The 21,634-nt window shown below is 43.1% G+C and overlaps 1 protein-coding gene across 2 annotated transcripts in view; it reads left to right on the plus strand.

Moving 5' to 3' along the window:
* ENTPD2 (ectonucleoside triphosphate diphosphohydrolase 2) overlaps positions 1 to 21,634 on the plus strand; it is a 94,648-nt gene that overhangs the window by 48,391 nt on the left and 24,623 nt on the right. For both annotated transcript variants that reach the window (XM_073599936.1, XM_073599937.1), the window contains exons 2-3: positions 177 to 294; positions 13,530 to 13,680. In XM_073599936.1, coding sequence (XP_073456037.1) covers positions 177 to 294; positions 13,530 to 13,680 — 269 coding nt within the window. The remainder of the gene's footprint in view (positions 1 to 176; positions 295 to 13,529; positions 13,681 to 21,634) is intronic.

Below are 21,634 nucleotides of genomic sequence, written 5' to 3' on the forward strand. Positions count from 1 at the left end.
ATTCAATACATTTTGTGGCATCTTTGCTGCTGTCATCACTCCCCAAGTCTTCTTTTCAATGGAGGGGTGGGGGGGACAGTTCTTTCAGACTCGAGCCTTGACCTCTGATTTATTGATCAATGTATTCTTTATTCATTTGGTCTTTAATGTAATTCAGTCTTCACTTTTCTTTCCAGTATGGCATTGTCCTAGATGCAGGCTCCTCCCACAGCGCTCTCTTCATCTACAAGTGGCCAGCTGATAAAGAGAATGACACCGGTATTGTCAGTCAGCACAGCATGTGTGATGTGATTGGTAAGTAGAAGTCATAGACTCAGGACTTAAGGTGATTGTAAAGTTCTCTGTTATTAAAAAAAAATAAATAAAATTAAAATGTTGTACTTGCCTGCTTTGTTGCAGTGATTTTGCACAGAGCAGTACGGATCCTTCTCTTCTCGAGTCCCTTGTTGGAGCTCCTGGCCACTCCCTCCTGCCGGGTGCTACCACATCAAGCGGCTTGCAGTGGGGGCACCTGAGCAGGCGCGCTCCCGATCAGCAACTCTGTCTATTCACACACTGAGCCGCAGCGCTGCCCCTCCGTCTCCTGATTAGCTCACTGGCTGTGATTGACAGCAGCGGGAGCCAATGGCTCTTGCTGCTGCCAAAAACCAATCAGGAGTGCGAGTCCCGAGAGAGGCAAGGCTGTCATGGACATCTCTGGATCAAGAGAGGGTTCAGGTAAGCCATTAGGAGGGGGCTGAGGGAACCGTTGCACACAGGTTTTTTTAGCTTCATGCATAGAATACCTGAAGCCAAAAAACCTTGTGCCTTTTACAACCACTTTAACCACTTCCCTACCCAGCCATAGACATATGACGTCCACAGATGGGATCTCCTATCCTGGGTGGACGTCATATGACGGCCTGGAATTCCCGCCTGGCTAGGGGGCGCGCGCCCGCCGCGTTGCTCGGGACCCGGTGCGTGTGCCCAGCGGCCGCGATGTCCGCCGGGCACCCGCGATTGCCTGTTAACCGGGCCGGACAGTGGATCTGTGTGTGTAAACACACAGATCCACGTCCTGTCAGTTCAGAGGAGACCGATCTGTATTCCTAGTACAGCGGAACACTGATCGGTCACCTCCCCTTGTACGTCCCCGCCCCCTACAGTTAGAAACCCTCCCTTAGGAAACATATTTAACCCCTTGTGTCCCCCTAGTGGTTAACCCCTTCACTGCCCGTCACATTTACACAGTAATCAATGCAATTTTATAGCATTGATCGCTGTATAAATGTGAATGGTCCCAAAAATGTGTCAAAAGTGTCCGATGTGTCCGCCATAATGTCGCAGTCACGAAAAAAAATCGCGATCGCCGCTAAAAAAAAAAAAAAAAATTTTTTTTAAAAATGCCATAAATCTATCCCGTATTTTGTAGACGCTATAACTTTTGCGCAAACCAATCAATATACACTTATTGCGATTTTTATTTATTTATTTTTTTTTTACCAAAAATATGTAGAAGAATACGTATCGGCCGAAACTGAGGAAAATTGTTTAAAAAAAAAAAAAATTGGATATTTATTATAGCAAAAAGTAAAAAATATTGTGTTTTTTCAAAATTGTCACTCTTCTTTTGTTTACAGCGCAAAAAATAAAAAACGCAGAGGTGATCAAATACCACCAAAAGAAAGCTCTATTTGTGGGGAAAAAAGGACGTCAATTTTTTGTGGGTACAACGTCGCACGACTGCGCAATCGTCGTTTAAATTGCGACAGTGCTGAAAACTAAAAATTGGCCTGGGAAGGAAGGGGGTGAAAATGCCCTGTATTGAACCGGTTAAGAAGGTGGGGAAAATGCCTGTACAGTATAATAAAGAATATGTATTTACTGAAGGGGGATAGCCAATGAGGAGGGAGTTGCAGTAGTCAAGGCAAGAGATAAACAGGGAGTGGACTAGGTGCTGGGTGGTGTCATTGGTTAGGAAGGGGCATATTTTAGAGATGTTGAAGTGGCAGGCTTTGGACATTGATTTGGATGTGGATAGTTCTGAATAGAGGATTACACCTAGCACCTTGGCATATGGGGACGGGTTGACCCAGTGCAGCTCAAACAGAGACAGCAGCGCGGGATCCAAGTTGGAATAAAAGCAACTGATTGATTTATTAACAAAAATGAATAGCACACTTACAGTTAACATCTGGTAGATCAGCGTAGGAAGCAGAGGACATCAGGACAAACACATCACCGGACTAAGTTGACATAGCAGCAGCTCCCAATCTAATAGCTGGCATACAGGGATCTTGCTCTGACCGCTGTCAAAAGAAGTGCCTAGGGACAGTGTCCTACAGTAGCGGCTGAGGATGCCGTCCCTTGGTGCTTCTTTCGGCAGATGACAGAGCAAGATCCCTGTATGCCAGCTATTAGATTGGGAGCTGATGCTATGTCAACTTAGTCTGGTGATGTGTTTGTCCTGGTGCCTTCTGCTTCCTACGGTGATCTACCAGTTTTTAATTGTAAGGGCTAGTTTACACTTGCTTCAAAACATGGCTTGTTAAAGTATATATATATATGTATGTATGTATGTATGTGTGTGTATGTATATGTATATGTGTGTGTGTATATATATATATATATATATATATATATATATATATATATATGTGTATATGTATGTATGTGTGTGTATGTATGTATTTTATATATAATATTTTTTTTTTTTTAGTGTAAATATGAGGTCTTTTTGAGCCCAGATCTCATATTTAACAGGTCCTGTCGTGCTGTTTTTTTTTTTTTTTTCTATTACAAGGGATGTTTACATTCCTTGTAATAGGAATAAAAGTGACACATATTTATTTTTTTGCACGGTTCTTTAAAAAAAAAAAAGAGCAAAAAAAATTTTTTAAGAGCGCCCAGTCCCGCCCAGTCCTCGTGTTCAGAAGCAAACGCATACGTGAGTAGCGCCCGCATATGAAAACGGTGTTCCAACCACACGTATGAGGTATCGCTGCGATCGGTAGAGCGAGAGCAATAATTCTAGCCCTAGACCTCATCTTTAACTCAAAACATGCAACCTGTAGAATTTTTTTTAAACGTCGTCTATGGTGATTTTTAAGGGTAAAAGTTTGTCGCCATTCCACGAGCAGGCGCAATTTTGAAGCGTGACATGTTGGGTATCAATTTACTCGTAATATTATCCTTCACAGTATAAACAAAATTGGGCTAACTTTATTGTTGTCTTATTTTTTTAATTCAAAAAAGTGTATTTTTTCCCAAAAAAGTGCACTTGTAAGACCGCTGCGCAAATACGGTGTGACAAAGTATTGCAACGACCGCAATTTTATTCTCTAGGGTGTTAGAAAAAAAATGTGTTATCTTCTAGGAAAAAAAAGCTGTTTTTAACTTGTAAACAACAAATCTCAAAAAAAGGATCGGTCCTTAAGTGGTTAACAAAGCCTGTCTGAAGCCTAGGGCTCATTTACACTTGCTTCGCCTTTAACAAGGCTTCGGACAGGCTTTGTTAAAGCTCTCTAAATGCTAGTCAAAGCTTCTGTCACTAAATAAAATGGTTAGCTTACAGTCCTGTTTACACCTGCTTTTTGCTTTTGCTTCGGCTTCGCTTCAAAAATTGTACCCCATGTAGCTTCAGTGGTGCTTCAAAGCATCTTCAAAGCCTCCATGGAAGTCTATGGCAAAGCTCGCTTGAAGCCCCACCGAAGCCTCATCGAAGCACCAAGCAAAAGCCTGTCCGAAGCCATGTTTTGAAGCAAGTGTAAACTAACCCTAAGTGTGCTATTAATTTTGGTTAATAAATCAGTTGGTTTTATTCTAACTTGGATCCCGCGCTCCTGTCTTTCTGTTCTTTGACCTGTGGAGACTCCGTTGTGAGCTGAGGGGTAAAGAGCTAGATTTGGGTGTCATTGAAAGTAGGGCTGCAAATAACGATATTTTCATAATCGATTAGTTAGCGGCTTTTTTTTTTTAATTTTTTTTTTTTTAATTTTTTTTTTATTGTTTCGGTTACTAACCTTAAAAAAAGTGTGGTGTATAATTTAGTTAATATGTAAAGTTTAAAAAAAAGGCAATTTATTCTTAAATATCTGTATATGTAAATATAAATAACCAACTAATATGGTTAGGGCGCAAAATATCGAATCCACTCTGAAAATAACAGACAGAAGAGATATACTGTATATACTATTAGAGGGGATCTACACTGTGTATATACTATTAAAGGGTGAATCTGGTAATTATCAGACTCCGATCAAATTTTTTTTGTTTAAAGAAAAAAAAAAGGTTAGACTGTTTTGACGATTTTTCAAACAGAACTGTAATTATATTATATGCTGCCCATACAAAAACAATGTCTTCCTTCAAGAAAAGTAATTTTAAGAATGTTCGTTCGATTTTCTAATTATTAGTGGGGTCAAATCGACATTCGTTTTCAACCACAGTGACAGGAAAATTTAGAAATAGAAAACTTCTTAGTCAAAGGAATTTTCAGACAGTGTATTTGGTTTTCGCTCAGAAATGACATTCATTTTAAAAACAGAAGTGTTCAAAGCAAGTGAAAATTTTAAACGACATTCTTTCATTCAGCGAATGTGCAAAGATTTTTTTATCTGAATATTCTCGTCTGAAAATTGATCCGTGTGGCCAGCATAAGGCTCGGTACTCACCTTTGCAGTGCTTTTTTTGTGATTTTTTTTTTTTGCACATGTGATTTTGCTGCGATTTGCGTAATTTTTATTTTTTTGGCCAATTTGTTGTTGGGCAGAATAAAAAACACAAATTGCTGCAAAAATGCATTACATGCTTTTCTGCAGCTTCTCCATTGAAGTATATTGAACCAAAAAAGAACAGTTTTGCGTTACAAAAAAAAGTCCTTGATCTTTTCCAAATACGCAGCAGCTGGAAAAAAAGCATGGATATGAACGTGTCCCATAGGAAACCATAGGAAACCATAGGTGTAAATGAACTATAGTGTGTTTCTGCAAAAAGCACCAAAAAACACATAGGTGTGAACCAGGCCTAAGACATTTAATAACATAATGGGGTTAAAAAACTAAAATGAACCCTTTTTATAGTACAAAATAAGCAGATAATCGCTACTATAAGGGTTTTTTTTTTTTTTCTGTGGAACTGTGAAAGTAATATTTACAGTAGTGATTATTTGCTCTTTTTGTGCTATAAAGGGCTAATTTTAGGGTTTTTTTTTTTTTTTTTTTTAACCCCATTATGTTAGTGGCCTATTAATCGATTATGAAAATGGTAATCAATTTAATTTCATAATCTATTAGTTGCCGATTTCATCGATTTAGTTGTTTCGGCCCTAATTGAAAGCCATGGGAGGCTATTAGCTGGCCCAGGGAGGAGGTATATATCGAGCATAGGAAAGGTCCAAGAACAGAACATTGGAAGACCCCGACAGAAAAAAGATGAGAAGGGGAAGCAAAATTGTAAGTGACACAAAAGGGTGCAGTAGGATGAGAACCAGCAAAGAGTACAGTTACAGAGACCAAAGGCGTGGAGTTTTCTTTTTCATACATCATGGGACACAGAGTTGGGCTAATATTCATTACCTACTGGGTTATACTTCATCTCCAGGTGAATGGACACTGGTAGATCAAAGGTCTTTAGACAGGAAGTGATCCCTATATAACCCCTCCAATACAGGAAGTACTTCAGTTTTTTTTTTTTTTTTTTTACCAGTGTCTGCAAGGTGGATGGCACAGTTGTTTGAGCTCCTGGTCTCTAGTCCCACAAACGGTTCCATAAATTAATCAAGGGATTGACCAGATCCATTTGACACAGGCTCTATATGCTTAGATAAATGGTACCCGAGCCTCACAAGGAAGACTCAAGATACTGCAAGGTTTTGCCTGTAAAGCGGCCTCCGGGCGCTGGACCCTGCGTAGTGGAATCCTGGACACCACAGCACTAAGGCGTTCCTGCAGGATGCTGTACAGGTCCAAGGGAGTGGACCCTAAATGTGAAAAGGGGGACACAGTCCTTGAAGGTCCTCAAGTGACAGGAACTCACCGTGATGGGTGAAGATTGGGGGTCTTATGCCCTGTACACACGATCGGATTTTTCGACAACAAATGTTGGATGTGAGCTTGTTGGCTGAAAGTCGGACCGTGTGTATGCTCCATTGAACATTTGCTGTCGGACTTTTCCGCCAACAAATGTTTGATAGCAGATTCTCAAATTTTCCGCCAAGAAAACTTTGTTGTCAGAATTTCCGATCGTGTGTACACAAGTCCGATGCACAAAAGTTCACGCATGCTCGGAATCAACCAGAAGGAGCCGTACTGGTTATTGAACTTCCATTTTCTCGGCTCATCGTACGTCACCACGTTCCCACGTTGGTAATTGTTGGCCAAAATTTGTGTGACCGTTTGTATGCAAGACAGGTTTGAGCCAACATCCTTCAAACAAAAATGCACGGTTTTGTTGGCGGAAAGTCCGATCGTGTGTATGGGGCAATAGTTTACTAAGCTGCCCTGTGCCTGGACGGGCAAGTGAAACCCCTTTACTTATTGTGGGGTGTCTCAGTGATTTGTAACAATCAGTCAAGCTAGCTAGAGGCTGGACACCTGTGTGCGGTGTCCATACGGGGGAGTTTTGGGCTAGCTGTGGGTGTTTGCAAAGTGCACTTTTTTTTTTTTCCTCTGGTCTGGCTGTTTTTTACCTGTATGATGGCGCACGACGGTGTGCAATTTCCCCTTGGTTTACCATGGCGCACGTGCATTCACAAAAGCACCACTGTGCTTGGCAGTCTGTTTGGTGTACCATGGTGCACTTGGCTTCGCTGCACATGCGCCATAACCTTTATCTGGACGCATGAAAATTTACGTCATACGTGAATACAGCCATGCCCGCTCGCCAGGCCAGAAGGCAGCTGTAGGACACAGAGCAGGCTCTGAACCAGGCATTTGCAGCGGGTTCATTTCTCCTTATCCGGGTCACATGAGTCACCAGGTGTTGCTTGGCAGGCTAAAGGTGCTTAGCAGGATTGTTGCATAGGGGCTTGGTGAGCCCTATTAAAGGGTCTCCCTTATGAGGTGTGTTAATACTACACCCAGGTACTCTGTTTGTGGCTAGTAAATGTCTTCAAAAAAGAGGAGCAGGACTAACACTACAGGGAAGGGCACACTTTCAGTAGTTCAGTAGTCGTCCCCGATGAACCTAGTCGTATCCCTAGTGTTGTATCCCCTGAAAGACCAGAGGCTTCCGGGCAATCTGAGCCGCTGCACCTATCTGGTATTGTGCCTACAGTCTACGCTACTGCTTCACCCTTTATCACCCGGGCGAACTGTCCTCGGCCCTAGCCGGGTTAGAGCACAGGATTGCTGGCATGATTGCCTCCATCCCGCAGGGTGGCAAGAAGTGTGACAGATCCCCCTCCTAGTTTTGAGCAGGAATGGGTTGATGATGGGGAAGAGCTAAAAGCTCAGGATTCTGTGGAGGGCCTGACGGATGAGTCTGCTTTCCGAGCAATCTGGACAAGAAGATATCCAGTTGATGTCTGCCTCTCAGCCGCAGAGGCTTCTGATCCTGACTTACCAAAGTGGTTCGTTCTGCCTTTAAGTTGCCTCTTGCAGAGTTTACTGAGCCCCCCTGGTCCTCTTTGGGGTCCCTGAGACCTCTTCAGGCTGCACAGGCTTTCCCCTTACATCCTCTGTTGGAACAGGCAGTGTATGCTGATTGGGAAAATCCTGACAGGATTTTTGTTCCTCCTAAGAGGTTTTCCCTTTTATATCCGATGGATGAAAAGTTTAAGAAGTGAAGCATGCCAGTCGTAGATGCAGCAGTCTCTTCCTTTAAACAAGAACTTAACTTGTCCGGTAGATAACGCACAGGGCTTGAAAGACCCTGTTGACAAGAAATTGGAGTCATTATTAAAAGATTTGTTTTCTTTGGCCAGTTCAGCTATTCAGCCAGCTGATGCAGCGATTGGTATCTGCCAGTCTGTAAAGGATCAAGTCTGACGGCCTGACGGGCCTAACCGGGAGGATGATCTGGCTGAAGATAAGACAGGTATTCCTCGAGCGCTGTGTTTTGCTGTTGATGCCTTAAGGGATTCAATACAGCAGGTTTCTCGTTTTGGCTCTTGTCTGTACATATGCGCAGACTTTTGTGGCTTAAGAACTGGTCAGCCGAGCTTCCTTGTAAAAAGTTATTGGCAGGTTTCCCCTTTCATGGGGAACGTTTATTTGGTGATCATTTGGACAAATATATCCACAAGATTTCCGGAGGGAAGAGTTCTCTACGTCCTTCGAAGAAAAGCACAAGGCGTCCCTCGTTTTCAAACCTCAGGGACTGCTTCCTCAAATGTCCTTTTCAGTTTGTGGCTCTACCCTTCGGGCTTGCTACAGCTCCCCAGGTGTTCACAAAGGTCCTAGCACCAGTACTGGGTCTTTTTAAGGGCCCAAGGAATCTTGGTGCTCAGGTATCTTGACGACCTCCTGCTCAGAGATCACTCACTACAGGCTCTAGAACAGAGCATAACATGTACAGTGCGGTATTTGGAAAGCTTAGGCTAGATTATAAATACCAAAAAGTCAACCTTGAGACCAGCTCAAAGTCTAAAGTATTTAGGTCTGATCCTAGATACGGTCCAGGCAAAGGTATTTTTGCCACCCGTAAGGATCTGTGTCCTGTAGAATCAGGTGTGTCAGATAAGAGGCACCAGACAACCCTCCATTCATCTCTGTAGAAGTCTTCTAAGGAGAATGGTGTCCTCCTTCGAGGCAGTGCCCTATGCCCAGTTCCATTCCAGGCCTTTACAACAAGACATTTTGTTGGCTTGGAACAGAAGAGGACGAGCCCTGGATTATCCAATGTTCTTATCGCCTCGGGCACGCTTAAGCCTAAACTGGTGGTTGCAGGATCAGAACCTGCGAAAGGGAAAATCCTTCCTCCCGGTAACTTGAAGAGTACTGACTACAGATGCTAGTCTCTCAGGCTGGGGGGCGACCCTAGAATGAATGAATGAATGATTGATTTGTAAAGTGCTGCAAATGCGAACTGAATCGCCTCAAGGCGCTAAATGCGTTTTGTGTTGTCAGCTTCTTAGAAGAGGTAAGTCTTGAGTTTTTTCCTGAAGGCCTGATGGTTTTCTTCCATGCGGATGTGAGTCAGAAGAATGTTCCATAGCCGAGGTCCCAGGACTGCGAATCTTCGTTCTCCCCTTGTTTTGTAGCGGTATTTGGGAACGAGGAGGAGGTTTTGGTTAGATGATCGCAAATTGCGATTGGGTGTGTAGTGTTTTATTTTCTCTCGGAGGTATTGAGGGGCGTTACCTTGTATGCATTTGTGGGTGAGGCAGAGGGTCTTTAATGTGATCCGATTCTTTACCGTTAGCCAATGTAGGCTCCTCAGGGATGGGCAGATGGACTCCCAGAGTTTTTTTTCTTGTTAGCAGTCTTTCTGCCACATTTAGAATGGCCTGTAGGTGCGCAAGCTGATATTGGGGTAATCCTATGTACAGTGAGTTTGCGTAGACGAGACGGGAATTGAAGATTGTTACAACTACTGCTGCTTTGTCCTCTTCTGGGATGAAGGGGATGAGTCTGCATAGCAGGCGGAGGAGATGGTGAGATCCGCTAACTACTGATCCTATTTGTGCATCCATTGTCATTTCTGAGTCAAAGATAACTCCAAGACTTTTGGCTTTGGTGCTGGGAGAGATGGTTTGTCCAAAGATAGCAGGAGGTGTCCATGGAGTCTTGGTTTTGGGATTTTGGTTAGCGTGTAGGTAGAGAAATTCTGTTTTTGACCCGTTGAGTTTGAGGGAACTAATGGTCATCCAGTCATTTATCAAAGTGAGGCATTTCTCTAGTTGCTGATGGTGGTCTTTTTGTCGCCCATTGATTGGGCGACTATTTTGAAAAGTTCCCGCGGCCGGTTTAAGGCAGTTGAGATGGTGTTCAAGAAATGTTCTTTTTTGGTTGTGAAGATTGCTTTGTGGTATTTCACAGTGAGTACTTTGTAGTTTGTATGGTTTTCCTTTGGTAGGATTTCTTCTCCATGCTCTTTCAGCTCTTCTACGTTGCTTGAGTAGGGTGAGAGTGCCATTAAACCATCTCGAGTTTTTTTTGCTTATGAGTGTTCTGCGTTTTGGCGCTACTGAGTCTGCTGTTTGTAGTAATGCCTTGTTTAGGGAGTTGAGTGTTTGTTCCGTTGAGAGGTTTTAGTTTAGCGGTTGTATTTTGTTTGATAATGTGGTTTTGAAGAGTTCAGAGTGCAGTTTCTTCTGGGATCTGTTCCAGTGTGTTGTTGAATGTTTCTGTTTTTGGAAGGTGGTGTTATTGGTGATTTTTAAATTTGATGGCGTGGTGGTCCGTCCATGGTAGTGGTGTGTTGTCGAATATGTTGATGTCAATATTCTGTTTGAAAATGAGGTCTAGAGTATGTCCTGAACCGTGCGTGGGAGTATTTATCAGCTGTTGAAGACCTAGTTCTTCCAGTTGGTTGATGCAGGCGGTCGCAATAGGGTCTTGGGTGGAGTTTGCCCAAAGGTTGAAGTCTCCAAGTACCAGAAGGTTTTTGGTTTTCAGGGTGTGTATTGAAATGAATTCAGTAAGTGGTGTAAGGAGATTGGTCTTTGGTCTTTGGTCCTGGTGGTCTGTAGCATAGTAATATGTGAGTGGTGTCTTGGGGTGTTGTTTGAAGATGCAGGGGGAGTATCTCCATGAAAGGCACTGAGTTCTGTGAAGTTGGTTTGGTGAAGGCAAGGTGCGATTTGAAGATCACTGCTAGGCCTCCTCCTTTTTTTCCTATTCTATGCTCGGTTAGGATGCTGTAGTTCTCAGGCACCAATTCAGTTAGGATGGTGTTGCAGTCGGATGTTAGCCAACTTTCCGTAATGAAGAGGCAATCTATGTTTTCGATGATGAAGTCGTGGATTTCTAGAGCGGCTCACAGCTCGGGAAATGGTTAAGGACAGAACAGATCCTGCCCATCAACGTCCTGGAATTACGGGCAGTACATCTGGCCCTACGGTCCTGGACAGAGGACAGTCCTAAAACGCCAATCAGGGTTCAGTCCGACAATGCCACTGCAGTGGCCTATATAAAGGTGGTACCAGGAGTCGTTCAGCTCTGAAGGAGGTGAACCACATACTAGCCTGGGAAGAGGGACATGTGCCAATCTCGGCTGCCAGCAAATCTGCCCGGGGGAATGATCTCTACACCCAGGGGTGTTCCAGGAAATTTGCCAGCGTTGGGGATGGCCAGAGGTTGACCTACTGGCATCCAGGTTCAACAACAAGCTACAGCAGTTTGTGTCCCGAACAAGAGATCTTCTGGTAGTTCTATGGAGCCAGTACTCCCTGGTTTATGCTTTCCCTCCGATCCTTCTCCTTCCACAGGATTCGGAGAGAGGGGGTTCCAGTCATTCTGGTGGTACCAGCCTGGCCCAGAAGGCCCTGGTTCCCGGAAATTGTGAGACTGACAATAGACGGCCCATGGACGCTTCCACATCGCCCCGATCTACTGTCTTAAGGTCCTAAATTCCACCCCAATTTACAGTCTCTAAATTTGACAGCATTGCTATTGAAGCCAGGGTGTTAAAGGACCATGGCCTCTCAGGACCAGTGGTGTCTACCCTAGTGAATGCTAGAAAAGTTGTCACTAAGAAGATCTATCATAAGGTCTGGAAGATATTTTTTTTTTTTATATCGCTTGGTGTGAAGTCAGAAAATGGCATCCTCGGAAATATGTGATTGGGAGAATTCTCTCTTTTCTACAGTCAGCTGTGGAAATCAGATTGTACTCAAAGCCAGAGGTCAGATTTCGGCCCTGTCAGTATTCTGCCTTTAGCCTCCCATTTGCTAGTCCGAACCTTTATGCAGGGGGCAACTCTTTTGCTCCCCCCCCAATAAATCAGCTATGTGTCCTTGGTGCTGTCTGTGTTACAGAAACAACCATTTGAGCCTATCGAGGAAATTCCATTAGACTTGCTGTCACACAAGCTAGCCTTCCTGATGGGCCATCACCTTGGAGTTGGCGGCCCTTTCGTGCAGGGAACCATACTTGATCCTTCACCACAACCGGGTCATGTTACGACCTGTTCCATCTTTTTTGCCAAAAGTTGTGTCGGCTTTTCATTTAAATAAGGACATTAGTTTGCCTTCTTTTTTTGTCTTCGTCTCGTTCGGCAGAAGAGAGATGACTGCATTCTTTGGACGTTGTCCGGGCAGTCAAGGTTTATTTGTCTAGATCTGCGGAGATCCGAGGATCAGACTCCTTTTTTTGTTTTACCAAAAGGACCCAAGAAGATGCAGGCAGCTTCCAAAGCTTCCATTGCCAATTGGCTCTGTCAGTTGGTCATTCAGGCTCATGGTCTGAAATGTAAAGCTCCTCCCTTTAGGGTGAGAGCTTATTCTACCAGGGGTGTAAGAACCTCCTGGGCTTTTCGCTATCCGGTATCTGTGGCTCAGATTTGTATGGCTGCTACCTGGTCTTCAGTGCATACATTCACAAAATTTTATCAAGTGGCTGTTCAAGCAGCCGAGGATTTGGCTTTCGACCGCAGTGTACTGCGTGCTGCCGTATAAGATATGATGGCTATTGTTTGGCACAGTGTCTCCCCTCAAGGCTATTGCTCTGGGACGTCCCAGTAGGTAATGAATATTAGCATAACTCTGTGTCTATGATAAAGAAAAGGATTTTATAGGGAAGTATGACAAAAATTTTTTTTTTTTTTTTTTTGAGGAAGAGAGGGTGTCCCACTGTGTCAAAGGCAGCAGAGAGGTCCAGGAGTAGGAGTACAGAATGGTGTCCATTTGGTTTTAGCCGTTAGTAGATCGTTTGAGTTTTAGAACCTTTTCCGTGGAGTGCTGAGGGCAAAATCCAGACTGAATGGAATTGAGAAGATTATTCTCCGTGATGTGGTCACTCAGTTGGTTGTAGATCAGACGTTCAAGGAGTTTGTCTGTTTTAGAGAGTTGGGGGAAGATGCCAAACGAGAGGGTGTGATTGAAGATGTGAGTTAGATAGTGTAGGATAGAGCCAGAGGATGAATTCAAATAGACTCGGTGTGGCCACACCTCATATCAAATGTGGGGGAGGGGACAGGTGTAACATGTCAGCATGGCTTCTAGTGACTCTCTGGTGATCCCCAAAGTGGGACAAGCAGATTAGCAATTTCACACAGCATTGCCTGTTACAGAAACCGAGACTTTTTATTTATTTTTAATTTTTTTGTTAATTGAGTATAATGTATGCAGGCAGCCTTGACATTTAGAAACTGGATTTTTTTTCAAGTTGGAAGTTTCAACAGTATGAACTTTTAGCCTTTCGTTTAATGAGCTGTTGCGCCGGTCTTTGGAAATATCTTATCTCTGCTTTCTCCAGGGAGGAGTGTGACGGATGAGTTACTGCGTATACCAGGCCACATGCTTTTATAAACATGCTTGGGAGGCTAAAAGCATTGCGCTCTCGCTCTCTCTCTTGCGCTCTCTCTCGCTCTCTTGTCATGCTCTAGTAATGTGCCCCATATAAAGTGCCTATTGACCTATAGTATGTAACATGTGTTATCTTTTGCAGGGCCTGGGATATCCAGCTACTGGATGACTCCCCCAGATGCGGGAAAGAGCTTGGAAAAATGTCTGAACCAGGCAGTAAAAGATGTCCCAGCTAGCAGACATGCGATTACCCCCTTGTACCTGGGGGCCACTGCTGGCATGAGACTTTTGAAGTATGTATGGGGTGGGGAATACTGGTAATGGAGGCTTGTTCCCTGAAAAACTAGTAACCCATTGCAAGCAGTCAGTTTTCTGCTTCTGATAGCCTGACAGAGCGCGATTATTTCTGATTGGTTGCTCCTAAGAAATTTTTTACCCCGTGGGGTTGATTTACTAAACTGGAGAGTGAAAAATCTGGTGCACCTTTGCATAGAAACCAATCAGCTCCTAATTCAGATTGTTCAATGAAACTTTGACAATAAAACCTTGGTTTCCTTGCACTCTCCAGTTTTAGTAAATCTCCCCCTAATTGTAGAAAGACTCCACAGACTTAAAGGAAACCTGTACTAAGTGAACTATATATGCTACAATAGCTGACCCCTTTCTAGTACCTTGGCTGTATTACTTGATATAACATGCTATTTAAAAAAAAAAAACCTGTTTTTGATGGAGTCTTTCAGAGCCAAATACTTGTCTTTACTATTTCTATACAGTTCAGTCCTATATGTTGAATCTATTACTTCATTGATCATTTCAGTATGGCTATCCGGGACTCTGGCACACTAGGAACATAATGATATGTGGTAAATGAAATGGGATACCATAGTTAACTGCTAGAATAACTTTCTAATGTTTTGTTGACGTTTTGTTGACGAAGTGACGTTCTAGAGAACTTTACTACCAAGCGAAGATCTGGCTCTAGGCTTATCTATATAAATTTTATGTTTATTGCTGGGAAACATCTGCTTTGGAGACCACCCAAGATCCTGGTCTAAGTGCTGTCATCCTACCAAACAATACACCACCCCTCATATTTTTTTTTTTTTGGGCCAAACGTAACCCTGTAGAGTTTAAAAGTTCACCCTCAAGGGGGTTGTCTGCCACTCTTCTCCCAATGTAGGCAATAGTTTATGGAAAGATGCCAATTTGTAGGTTGGACGAGTGCCTTCTCCTTTTGATGGTCTGGGAGCAAGTGGCATGATGTTATGCTAAAATCTGCAACATGTCCATATCATGGATCCAGTAAAAGTGCTCTTATGTTCACTTCTTGAATACATGCAGACAAATAACGCAGTGCTACAGTGATCCTCCACCACCAACACAGAAAACTCATCAGAATTATGACCACCCACTACAGGTAAGTAAAAGAAAAAACGCTTGTTATACAGGGAATAAATAAACAACCATCCGCTTTCTACCTGGACCAACTCCTTTTCTCCCCTCTTTGCTGAGGTTGTAATCATATAGACTCATGCAACATAAGGAAGAAATGGAGGAGGACCCCCATAGTGTGAAACCTTAAAAAAAAACGTTATTTTGCCAAAACAACACTTCAACATTATGACGGTCTCCCTCCTATTTCTTCCTTATGTTGTATTAGTCTATATCAGGGATATGCAATTAGTGAACCTCAAGCTGTTGCAAAACTACAAGTCCCATCATGCCTCTGCCTCTGGGTGTCAGGCTTGTGGCCGTCAGAGTCCTGCTATGCCTCATGGGACTTGTAGTTCTGCAACAGCTGGAGGTCCGTTATTGCATATCCGTGGTCTATATGATTATAAGGTTAAATCTCTCAAAGTTCAAAACAGCACAGAAAGTCCATGAGTCATCCAGTGAATCCAAACAATCGTGTGTAATCAAACAGCATGCCAGAATAGGTGACAAATCGACGTGCCCACCACCATTATTCAGAGTGGCCTCTCACCTGACAACGAGGACCCATTAATTATAGAAGGTCATAATAGGCATTCCCTTATGGGTCATACAGGTAGGGAGCACAGCGGTTCAGCGTTCAAAACTTCCGTCATAAGGCTGGATCAGGACACTCTCGGATAGTACAGTGGCATATGGAACAGAGAATAATGGCAAAGATAGTGCTCTCCGTATAATCAATTTTATTTAAAAAGATACACTCACAAGTAAAGCACTTAACCAGTGCGAGTAAGCAGGCTAGAGCGATGATGTGTAAACACAACTCTCTGAGGATGCGCGATGGCCACGGGTGACGTCACAACGTATCCTCGTTCTGGACGCGTACACCAATGCTAAAACATATATAAATAATAACATAAAAATAGCACTAATGAATTAATTAAATGCATCATTTCCCATAAGGGAATGCCTATTATGACCCTCTATAATTAAAGGGTCCTCATTGTCAGGTGAGAGGCCACTCTGAATAATGGTGGTGGGCACGTCGATTTGTCACCTTTTCCGGCATGCTGTTTGATTACACAAGATTGTTTGGATTCACTGGCTGACTCATGGACTTTCTGTGCTGTTTTGAACTTTGAGAGATTTAACTTTTATTGTGTTCTGTGGAAACTGACACAATCACAGCACGTAGTCATATTATATTTGTGTTATTTATTTCATGACATACATTGTACATTCTCCGCATTGCATGTTATTTTGTATGTTTATTTTTTGATTTGTCCTTATTTAGAGCTGCACCATCTGCTTATACATTTATTCTAGGGATTTGATTGTTGACCCTGGTGTTCAGCTGCTCAGCATTGTTATACGTATTCGCGCTGATTTATACTTCTACATATACTATATGATTATAACACCACCAAGAGGAGCGAAAAGGAGTTGGTCCAGGTGGAAAGTGGGTGGTGTTTTAACCCCTGTGTAACCAAGCATTTTTTGACCTACCTGTAGTGGGTGGTCATATAAATTTGGTGAATTTTTTTTGTGTTGGTGGTGGAGGATCACTGTAGCACTGCTTTGATTTGTCTGCATGTATTCAAGAAGTGAACACGAGAGCACTTTTATGGGATCCATGATATAGACACTGTATTAAGGGCATTAGAGCCTGAATTTGTTGGCGATATCTGCACTACTTCACTTTTTGTGGCATTTTTATAGATGGACACTTTATTTTTTTGCAGACCCCCTTAAATTTTTCACTCGTTGTTATATTGATGCCATTTGCTAAAATCATTTTAAGTTCTTTTTTTTTTTTTTCCTCATTAATGTACACACAGCCCCCCATATTGACAGAAAAACACAGAATTGTTGACAGTTTTGCAGATTAAAAAAGAAAAACTGAAATATCACATGGTCCTAAGTATTCAGACCCTTTGCTCAGTATTTAGTAGAAGCACTCTTTTGATCTAATACAGCCATGAGTCTTTTTGGGAAAGATGCAACAAGTTTTTCGCACCTGGATTTTGGGATATTCTGCCATTCCTCCTTGCAGATCCTCTCCAGTTCTGTCAGGTTGGATGGTAAACGTTGGTGGACAGCCATTTTTAGGTCTCTCCAGAGATGCTCAATTGGGTTTAAGTCAGAACTCTGGCTGGGCCATTCAAGAACCGTCACGGAGTTGTTGTGAAGCCACTCCTTCGTTATTTTAGTTGTGTGCTTAGGGTCATTGTCTTGTTGGAAGGTAAACCTTCGGCCCAGTCTGAGGTCCTGAGTACTCTGGAGAAGGTTTTCATCCAGGATATCCCTGTACTTGGCCGCATTCATCTTAACTTCGATTGCAACCAGTCGTCCTGTCCCTGCAGCTGATGTATGTGTGTATGTGTGTGTGTGTGTGTGTGTGTGTGTGTGTGTGTGTGTGTGTATATATATATATATATATATATATATATATATATATATATATATATATATATATATATATATATATATATTTAATTATATTATATAATTCTATATATAGTGCTGTATAAAATTGACTAATATATGTACTAAGTGCATATGTTGCATTTTGGATACAGCAGCTTTGGTGTTTTTAAAGACCCAAGCGCTGGTGGATGGTATTAGAGTAAACTCCTAGGAGAGATAAAGATGGAGAAAAGAAAAAAAATGGCTTCCATATAGTAAACAACAGTACAGAGGGGTATTTCAGTAATGCACATGGTCAAAACTCAACATGTGGTAATTGTTCGGAGCTTCCATAGCTGTTTCAACTCCCGTGCCAGTATAAACATCAAGGAACAAAAAGACAAAAAGGGCCAAAACTCCTAGTGCATTATCTCCAGCACTTTATTAAAAGTTACAAAATATACTCACAAACCAAAAGGAATGTTAGCATGAAAGAATAACAGAGTCCAGAAGTCAGCCATTGAACCTCCTGATGACTAAATCAGCTGACGTGTTTTGGGGGACAGGCCCACTTCCTCAGAGCAATGGGTTGCTGGTCAACTAGTATTTCTTTATCGTACATCATGGGACACAGAGCCTTAAGTAATTACTATTACTGGTAATGGGCCACCTTCAGGTGATGGACACTGGTTTTAACCAATCCAGGAAGTTCACTCCCTATATAACCCCTCCTCCTTCCAGGAGCACATCAGTTTTTTCACCAGTGTCTAAGGTGTTGGTCACGAGTGAAGATGTGCTCTGAGGAGCTCCAGGAGGGATCCATGCTGGATTTAAATAGCCTCCATAAAGACCAGATCCATCCAAAGTGCCACAAAGGCCTAAAAGGATGGTACCTGGGGCCTCGTATCCAAAGCACGAAGTTTTGCCTGTAACGACTTTGTAGGGCTGGACCTCAGGAACCCAGGGCTTTGGTCTTGCTACATTACCTAGCTTTCCTGGTGGGGTGCTTTATAGGACCAAGGGAGTTGGAACCCCGATATCATCTAGGGACCTGGTCTTTGAAGATTTGCTAAACGCAGCCTGCTATGATAGGTGAGGGTTGGATTGTCTGTTAATTCAGCAAATCCTGTGGCGGGGATAAGCTAAGGGAAGAGACGTGGGTATTAAAAACACCTATGTATTCTTCCATTAGTGAAAAAAATGTTGTCACGCCTTAATTCTCCGCTAGAGGGAGTCTATGCACATACCTTACTCTGTTGTCTTCACTGTAAAGCTCAGTCTGTGTGTGGTCGCAGCAGCATGTGCAGGGAGATTTTTATCAAGGTAAAAGAAATCTGCAAAATGTTTTCTTTCTCCCCCCTGAAGGGACCAGAGGGTTAGGGGGACATCAGCGCTGTACCCCCCCCCTTACATTACCCCCCCCCCCCCCCCCCCGCCACGGGGTGTGTGGAGGTCCCGCTGGTACTGCTAATTTTATTACTGTTGGCTGATTTTACTGTTGTTGGTGCCTGCTGCTGGACGGGTCTCTGCCCTACCCTCATATTGGCTCTGTGGACCCGAAAACGCCGCGCACGAGCGCAGAAACATTCTTAAATGTAAAAAGGGGTGGAATTTTTTCTCGAGGGGGCGGGGCCTAAGCGCGATGCCGTGAACGTCCATGAGGACGCACAGCAGGCTAAAACAAATAAAACTAGAGCTGTGACAGTCTCTCCTCGGCTGACGAGGAGGAAACAAGCAGCCTGCAACACAGGGACACAGGAGCTGTAGGACACGTGAGGGTTGCAAACTGGCATTCCTGATACAGGAAGGACACTTTTTTTTTTCCCAGCACTAGGCTGAACTTTATAGCGGCTTTAAATGTCATGACTATATTCAGCGATTAAGTGCAATTTGTATAGTGCCTCTGTTTTTGTACTTAGGACTATGCCTACCAAAAAAGACACCACAAAAACCAAAAAAGTAAAGGTTTCACCCCCAGGCGTTAGGATCTGGAGTCGCATTTCCTCGCTGTCATCCTTGGCTGAATTACCAGTTATGGCAAGCAAGGGTGAGCCATTGGAACAAATTGATGGTGCAACTACTTCTCACATCTCAGCCCCTGTATACGTGACTGAAGATGTCCTTTCCTCCTCCCTGCAGGGTCTGGAAGGAAGATTAGCAGCTTTAATCGCATCCTCCATTCAAATGGATGAGAAGCGTGCTAGATCCCCCTCCCCCACTTCAGAACCTTTGCAAGGGGAACAGTGGGCTCAGGATGAGGTGTTACCCTCAGTCGATCAGGAGGAAAAACAAACCGATGATTCCTCTATGGAGGAAACCATGGTAGATGAACCTTTTTCAGCCTCACAATCTGAGAAATTGCTGATACAAACTCGGAGATGGTTTGTTCCGCTTTCATGCTGCCCCTAACGCAGTCTCCTGAAAGCTCGGTTTCTTCCTTGGGTTCCTTTAAAACCTTCTCAGCCTTTGCATGCATCTCCTGCACATGCATTACTAGAAAAGCTTATTTTTGCTGAATGGGATCACCCGGATAAGCATTTTCTCCTTCCACAGAGATTTTCAATTCTCTATCCCCTGGAGGAGAAATTCTCCAAAAAATGGAAAGTACGCTGCGATTTCCAGTGTGAATAAAGGCCTAACTTGTCCTGTAGACAATGCACAAATACTTAAGGATCCAAGAGATAAAAAGTTGGAATCCCTGTTAAAATCTACTTTTTCCTTGGCAGGTGCCGTTACTCAGCCTGCAGTCGCTGCGATAGGCGTCTGTCAATCACTACAGGACCAATTTAAACAGGCCCCTAGAGAGCTTCCTGCACAACAAGCCCGGGAATTGGCTGAACTACCAAAAGCATTATGCTTTGCCATAGATGCCATTTAAAGATTCTATTCACCAGGTGTCCCGTCTTACACTTATGCTTGTGCATATGCATAGAATACTGTGGTTAAAAAATCGGTCAGCTGAAGCACCATGTAAAAACCTCCTAACTGGGTTATTATTATTATTATTATACAGGATTTATATAGCGCCAACAGTTTGCGCAGCGCTTTACAACATGGGGGCAGACAGTACACTTACAATACAAATCAATACAGGAGGGATCAGAGGGCCCTGCTCGTTAGAGCTTACAATCTAGAAGGGAGGGTCAAGTGGAAACAAAAAAGGTAATAACTGTGGGGGTTGAGCTGATGGAAAAAATGAAAATACAGTTGTTAGGTGTGGGTAGGATAGGCTTCTCTGAAGAGAAGGGTTTTCAGGGATTGTCTGAAAGCTAATAAAGTAGGAGATAAGCGGACTGATTGGGGTAGGGCATTCTATAGGATTGGAGAGGCTTTGGAAAAGGGTTCCCTTTTCATGGGGAGCGACTATTTGTAGAAGACTTGGACAAATATATCCAAACAACTTCTAGTGGGAAAAGTACTCTTTTGCCAGTCAAAAGAAAGTATAAACGTCCTTCATTTAAACGGGCTCTTTCCCCTGCGCCAGGGGCTTCCGCCTCTAGGCAGTGGCGACGGCCTCCGCCGTCAGACTCTAGAGGAAAACCTCAGGGTCAGACCCAGGCTCGAAAGAAGTCCCAGGGTCAGAAACCCGCAAAGCAGAATCCTAAAGCCTCATCATGAAGAGGCAATCCCCCTCACCAAGGTTGGGGGTTAGACTTCTGCAGTTTCCAGAAGTCTGGAAAGAGGAAATTCAGGACAGATGGGTCATCTCCACTGTAATTGTTTTGGAAATTTATAATTTGGAATTTGGAAGTTTATACCTCACTTAAAGAATTAACGATACAAATATAAGTGATTAAACCTTTGTCTATATATGTATAAAAACGAGCGATAACAGGGAAAAAAGAAACTATTACGTTTATTTACACAGAAAAGCAAGTTAGAATAATTAGAATTTATCATATATCTCCAGTGATGTCACAAGTACAGTGTTGCTTTAGGCTGCAAAGATAATCTAGGCCGAACTCAGAAATGTTTACAATGGACATATACAAGATATAAAATATCATAAGACAACTCCTAGGATACAAAAAGGTTAGAAAGAAACATAAAGAGGGATACCAGTATACATTATTCAGACAGCATAGCCCCTAGATGGTCTCGGGCTGGACAGAGAGAGAGATTGAACTTTTAACTCTCTCCCCCTTTTATATGCATTCTCCACCAATCAACAGATGCCCCACATTGATTGGTTCAGAGTTGCCTCAAAGTCTGGTTTGCTACATTTGAAGCTGTTCAGAAGTTCATGCTAAGATTTTAAGAGGTCCGGTGCCATTCTGTCTGAGAACCTGATTACTTGTTTAACTATCTCTTGATTTCTAACAGTCAGCCCTCTGTGATATAGCATATATTAGCATTTCAAGGACTCGAGAGACGCAATGTCTGCCCTGGCTCTCTCTACGAACAATAGGG

The sequence above is a fragment of the Aquarana catesbeiana genome, linkage group LG09, assembly GCF_042186555.1.
Source record: "Aquarana catesbeiana isolate 2022-GZ linkage group LG09, ASM4218655v1, whole genome shotgun sequence".
NCBI lineage: Eukaryota > Metazoa > Chordata > Amphibia > Anura > Ranidae > Aquarana > Aquarana catesbeiana.